This window comes from Cygnus olor, chromosome 11 (genome assembly GCF_009769625.2).
Source record: "Cygnus olor isolate bCygOlo1 chromosome 11, bCygOlo1.pri.v2, whole genome shotgun sequence".
NCBI lineage: Eukaryota > Metazoa > Chordata > Aves > Anseriformes > Anatidae > Cygnus > Cygnus olor.
The window spans coordinates 11,444,219-11,451,077 of NC_049179.1; the positions used below are offsets into that span (position 1 = coordinate 11,444,219).

A 6,859-nucleotide genomic window follows, 5' to 3' on the forward strand; every position below is an offset into this window, starting at 1 on the left:
CAACCATGATGACTGTCTTCAGTAGTTTTGCTTGTGACTAATTTATTAAAAAAATAAACAGATGTGACATTTGTGGTGGGTGTTTGTGATAGGGGGAAATGTTTCCTTTGGTCAGTGTTGTAGTGCCTAGGGCCTGAAGCCTTTCAAAGACAAAAAGGGTCAAATAGGGCTGGGGAACGTATAGATAACTCAGTGTGGTCATCAGTGGTTAACTGTACATATTTCTATACATCTTCCTGTCATGAGTAATAGCTTACTCCTGGAGATTTACGGCTAGAATTATATGAGAGGCCTATATGTAAACTGAGGAGAAGACAATTGCAACTTTCACAATCTCTTTCAGACGGACAGAAAACAATCATACATGTAAGTATTCTTCAAGGAAGGCATTGGAAAGATGTGGTGGCAATTAAGAGTTGGTTTGAAGAAGTATCCTGACCCTTAGAGGGTCATAAATACCTTATCCTATTGATGTTGCACTTTTCAAAACTAGGTTGTGGGAACAAGTGCATTTGGCTGATAACATCGAATGCCGCTCCTCTTTTAAAAACTTATCAATCTTGAAATGCATGCCCATTATTCTCTATGAATAGTTAAGAGTTGTGATCTGTCAGCTTTTAAATTTCCTCAAGATTTCTGAGGAGGAAAAAAAAGCAGTACTGAACATCAGAACCTGTTAACTGCCTAAAACCAAAATATTGGCATGCATCAATATCGTTATTTTAATAGCTTTTAAGTACAAGAATACTAATTCAAACCTTCTCCAATAGTTTTTAATAGAAATTGTAAATGCTTCAATGACTTTCCTACTAAAAGGGCATTTAGCTTAACCTATTTAAATAATGTCTTCCATATAAGTGAATAGGTAGGCTACGTTCATTCCTTGCATAGCTTTGATTGCCTACCACCATCTTCAGGATATTTTTGTTAGAAGAAAAACTGATTGAATAACAGATTAAACTGAGTGTTAGAGTGTTATGTACTTGCATAGTAGTGTTGGTGACTTAGGTAACTTCTGTTTTAAAATGCACTTAATTTCCTACAGCCATAGCATTTCTTTATACAAAAATTTCAAATATATGAATACGCTAATTTCATTGCTTAATTAATCCAGCAAACTCAGCATTGTTGAGTGGTTTACTGCAGTATTTTAGGTGCTGAAACATTTCAGAGAAAAACAATTCCAAATATGTTGTGGTGAAATACATGAAGGTGAGTCTACTGGGGAGCTGGTTTCCTAGCTACTGCTCAGTAGCCTTGTGATCAGGAAAAGGAGAGATTTGGTTTTTAAGCCTGTGACAGTGATTTCCTACACTTTTGTTATTCGTGGTTGCATTTTGCTAAATGACATACCACTTAACACTACAAGAATTTGGAGATGAGAAAAGCCTACAGCTAAAAGCCTGGTAGTAACAATTCACGTTGCATGCGGCTAACAGTCAATTGGAAAACAAAAATAAGTAACAATGATTTTGAAAAGACTTTTGATTACTTTACAGTTAATACTTTTTCTTGCAGGTAATCTCTTGTGCTGAAAGTAACAGGAAGTTAATTCTAAGCCCTGGAGCTTGCAGAAGGTAGCACAGATATGGATTTCTATATTGTGTGTAATGCTAAAAACAGTATAATCAAGGTCTTGTTTCAGATCCACAAAAAGTAGTATTAAGCATATTCTGTTGTCTTCTTGAATGATGCATATTACCATGGGAATAATAAAAATTAATACAAGTGTGAGCAAACATGAATAAACTTGGGTTAGGCTGAGATGCTGAGTGCAGTGGCATCAGCAGATGCCCACCTTTTGCTAACTATTTTGGGCAAAGTGCTGGAAGGAGACGAAGGCAGCCCAGGCTCTTTCTGCCTCTGCCAGAACTGATGGAACAGAGGCCATCAGAGCTGCACTGTACCTGTGTCGGTTTTCTAAGTTTATTATGCTCCTGTTTGAAGGTAGAGCCACCATATTTTCCTGCTTTACCTGAAACTTATTTTTATTTTTCCAGAGGGAGTATGGTGAATCTGCAACTGCCTTTGGCTATTTGATGTCTGGTATGGGGCTTGGAGAGTCTGAGTGTGTTCCCCAGAAGTTTTCCATTCAGTCCTTGGGGAGCGGTACCCAACTTTTAGCAAGAGGACTCAGCAGGATGCACAGGAGTTTCTGATCTGTGTGCTGAATGAGCTCCATGAGGCTCTCAAGAAGGTAAGAGTGCAGCTGGGATGTTTTTGGGGCTGTAGCTGTTTCCTCCTTACATTTTGTGGTTTAGCACTTCATGTAATAATCACCTATTCTCCTCTCACAAACTACAAGATGTGGTTTCTAAAATTGTCATATCCTTCATTTCATACCCACATGCACACAATAATTCATTAGCTTCATCTAATGCTATGTCAAATTGCAGCCCCTCATCTTATGCTAATGTTGTCTGTAGCACCATCATACTCACCTCTTCTTCTCCTTGCCCTTCCGTGCTTTAGTTCCTCCCCCTTTTCATCTGCTTAAAATCTGTCTGCTATGCCCCCATGTCTGCTCAGTTCCTCCGATAAACGACTTTGCTGGCAATTAAATCATTCCTGCCCATATGTCCAGAATATTACATTTTTGTTTATTTTCTCTCATAAAAGTAATTTAGTTTACTGCAAACATCAAGTAAAGTAATAGAACTTTAGAGCCAAGTTCTGGGACAAGACTGAATACTAGCCTACGTGGGCAGCAGACAGCCAGTCTCTTGTAAAGCCCACCATTCTCTTTCACAGGAGTTAGTTTTAGCATTGCTTAAAAGAAGATATGGTAAACTGCAAGCAAAATCCTGTCACAGTGCGTCCTTTGTACCTGGCTTGGTGCTATGGAGGAAGTGAGCTGGAGGACAGAGACCTCGAAGCTGCTGCTAGTGTGAATTTTGTTGTAAAAGTGCTGGGAGGTTGGTTCCTACAACAAAGAGAATATCTGCTGGGGGGAAGGGGATTTTTGTAGGTAAGGTAGGGTAGGAAGGGTTTTTGTGGGTAAGGATAACATTGAATCTGAAGATTTAGAAAAACAAAAGCTGTGCAGCTAAGAATGAGTCAGACCTCTTCCTTCCAGGACAGACTTGTGTTTCATTTTATGTGCAAGTAGCTGCTGGGATGACAGGATAACTACTGTGAGTCACGTAAGCATGGGTGTGGGCCTGTCTACCCAGGGCCTCTGAGTTAATCTGTAGCTGGAAGGAGGTGCTGATAAATTGCACCAGATTTAAAGCTATTCAAATATTGGTTACATTTAGATTATGTCTTGATCAGTTATATCTTTACAAATAAACCAGAGCTCTAAGTAGTTTCTTTAGCAAAAAAAAATAAAAATAAACAAAACACAACAAACTATAAAACCACCTGAATTTTGCAATGGGTCCACCAAGACCTAATGACCCCCTACTGCATTGCAAATGAGCGTGTCTCCCTCCCTTGCATTGCAGTAATGGGCAGGGAACAGTTGAAGTCTTAGCAATATACAGCACAGAATAGTATAGATACTATCGACACTATTTAAAAACAGTGCTACTGCCTATAACCTCTTCTCAAAGAACCGCCCAGTATATGGCGGTCCTAGCATGCTGTGGATCATACGTTCGTTCTCAGTGTCTTTTGCAGGTTTGATTGTCAAGCCACGTTAAACACTTGCTTCCATTCTAACCATTAAAAGTGTTGCAGGCACTTCTGAAACAGTTGGCTACCTACTTTTTTTTTTCCTTGTATAGTCAAGCAAAAGAAGATGCATAACTGGTGCAAAAGAAAACAGAGGGCTTGGGCCTGCCAGTGAAACATCTCTTATCATGCAGTCATTTGAGGGACAAATGCGTTACGATATTACATGTATTACATGTCTAGAATGCAAGACTTCCACTGATAAACCTGAGATCTTCACTGCCCTTTCCTTGCCCGTTCCTTCTGAGGGCACATGCTCTCTGCAGGTATGACCTCTAATACATTCCCAAACTGCTGGTTTCTGTTTGGTGGGGGAATAGGTGGCTAAGAATGATACATGTTATTAAAAAGATGCAGGATTTAAGTTACTTTAGTTCCCCGGGCCTTAATCTCTATTCTTTCAAAGGGGATCTGGTGCTAAGTGGGGTTTCTGAGGTGCTCTCTGGACTGTGGAGACTGATAAAATTATGGGAGCAATTCTCCTGAGTTGTCACGGGATGAGGGAAATTTACCCCTTGGGGGGCGGGAAGGGAAGAGGGTTCTGCTTGTCACTGCGGCAGCTAAGGCACTGTATTTTTGTTCATCCCTTAACTAAATCATGTCTAAAGTGGATATACTATACAAGGCTGCAATTCAGTATAAGAGCTGCTGCTTCGCATACTTTACTAGCCATCTGTGGCTGATACCAAATTTATTATCAATAATTTCTTATTATCAACTGCTCATATATTAAAAATAAAATTTAAAAAATGCAAACGTTATATAACAGTTCGGAGCAGCTCAACCATCCCAGAGTAATTTTTCTTTAATTTCCCATTTAGCACGTGCTTTTCTTGACATGCTGAAAAAGAACTTGTGGCTCCTAGTTACAGCCTTTGGCTGTATAAATATGGCTAGGTAATGGCCAAGTTATGAAAGTTTAGAAGTATGGTGTAGTACTAAAAGTTACAAAGGAAAGAGGGATGAAGCCTAGAAAGAAAGAAGAGTTGACAATGACAGTGCAGTCCAGAACATTTAGGACACAGTGACAACCATGCAGAGGCTTGACTTCTGTCTGCTTTTAGTACCTGTGTCCATTTCTAATAGACAGAAGGATCAAGAAGCAAGATCTTTGTTTTTCTTGCTAGACAGCACTTAAAGACATTGTATGTTTTCTGTCAGTTGCCTGTAATACTCAACATTAACACAGATCTGTTTCAAACCCAGGGTAGCCACTAGTCATTTTCCCTTCCCCTAGGACAGCCAGTTAAGCAACCACCACAATAAAAGAAAAGTTTAAAATAGTTCAAAATTTTATTTCAGGCTTGAATGGCAAGGCAACTACAAAAGGAAACTCTTAGCTGACATCCGCTATCCACTCAGCAATTTAGATCTCTCTCCAGAGTTACCCACTTTTCCACAAGAACCCAGCATACAGCTTGTGTGCTCCAGTGGTGAGCTTTGCCTTTCCAACTTTTATTTGTAATGCCTTGCCTAATGCAGACAAAGCAAGCCTATGGTAGCTTGGACTTGATCAGAGCAACAGTCTTCTCTGTTCCAGGCACTTAAAAATTCTGTGGTTTTAAAAAGCACACAAACATACATACAAAAAAACAGCCAGCATCCCCCCACCCCTCCCGATCTATCCTTACTCTGTTCCGACTACGAGTGCATCTCTTGAGCTAAGTGTCTCCTGGACAAAGCCATCACTAACTGAACACAGTTTTCATCAGTAAGAAGGTGATACGTACGCACCCTAATGAAAAAAGGGCATTTGGTTTCCTGCCTCAAACAGTTTAGAACATGTGAGAGAGGATGGTCCCTCTTTGCTTGACTAACAATCTACCAGTAACGTCTATATATACACATACATATATATAAAACTATATAGAGAGTTGATTTTAGAATTATAATTTAGCTTAACATGTATAAGTAATATTAAACCTATCACACATGGCTTCTGCTATTGTGCATTGCTCTCAATGGATGCAAGTTTTTCATACAAATTTTAATCTTCTCCAGCCAGGGATATAATACAGTGACAGTATGTAACTGAACCAGAGAGGAGAAGTAACCACCTCTCTCTCCTCTTCTCCCCTACCGCATCCCAGTTTTAAAAAGCATGCATTCCTAGTCAATAACACCTGGTTGCAGCCTCCAGCCTTTTCAGCAGATACTGCAAGGATCCTGGCCATAAACAAGGACTAAGTGGGCTCTTCTTCCATTACTCTCTGCAAGTGGGGCCTGTATCAGGGCTAATAGCTAAGTTTAATATTGCAGAATAGAGAGGCATAATCATCATCTATGAAGTGTCTGTTTGCTCTATTCTAAAGCATTTATTTGAATTAATATTCCTTTCTGTAGGCCAAAGGGGGCTAGAATCTTCTCGCTCTCTTTTTCCAAGTGCAAACAGAAAACGCTTGCCAATTCCTAACTTTCTCTGTTAGGAGAAAGTGAGCCTTCTGTTCTAACAGATCATGTTGTTTGTTACAGAACCACTCTGGCTTTCTGGATGGTGGCCACTACACAGCATTCTGCAAGCACTCAGTCACCGAAAACTGGTACAGCTTTGATTCACAGATCACCAAGATCCCAAATTCCTCAGTGCAGACTGACAGCGCTTATCTCCTATTCTACACCTGTCAGGCCTTTTCTGCATCCAAAGAAAGCAACAAGTCATGAAAAAGCAACAACAGTGAGTACATCTGCAATTAGAATTCATTGGCAGCATCAGCTAAATTCTGTTTCATCAATAAACCAGAGCATTCGTGTTACCTGATCTGCTTGTGGTATTGCAGGAAATAATTTCTAGAGAGAGGGCTGGAGTTAGAGCTTCCAAGCCTGTTATGGAAAGCACATCCACTGTGTCTAATGTTTGTTTTTCATGACAAACTTCATAGATCCCTCAAAATATCAGAAATGCTGAGCATACAGATTTGCTTACCTGAAAATTCCTCTTTCTCTGTTGGTTATATATGCATGTAGACAGATAAAAACTCAGACTGTAAGATTCAAGATTTTTGAATGCCAACCCAATCAGGAAAGGAAAACTAACCCAAATCCAGACCACGGAGATGCACAAAATTCAGCTAAAACAATTTCTAAACTAAGTAGTTCTAGGCAAAACAGTATTCTTTTCATCTGAAGAGCCTTTAAACTATGTGAATATGATTCAGGCTGTCGTTACGTAGAATCCTGACCGTTA

General features: G+C 39.7%; 1 protein-coding gene across 1 annotated transcript; it reads left to right on the forward strand.

Moving 5' to 3' along the window:
* Positions 1-1,206: 1,206 nt before the first annotated feature.
* Positions 1,207-6,781, forward strand: USP50 (ubiquitin specific peptidase 50). Its single transcript, XM_040570330.1, is given in 8 exon segments — positions 1,207-1,212; positions 2,001-2,070; positions 2,073-2,367; positions 3,734-3,941; positions 4,762-4,820; positions 4,978-5,061; positions 5,063-5,108; positions 6,148-6,781. Coding segments are annotated over 8 exon segments (957 nt in total). The 3' UTR covers positions 6,337-6,781.
* The last annotated feature ends 78 nt before the right edge of the window (positions 6,782-6,859 follow it).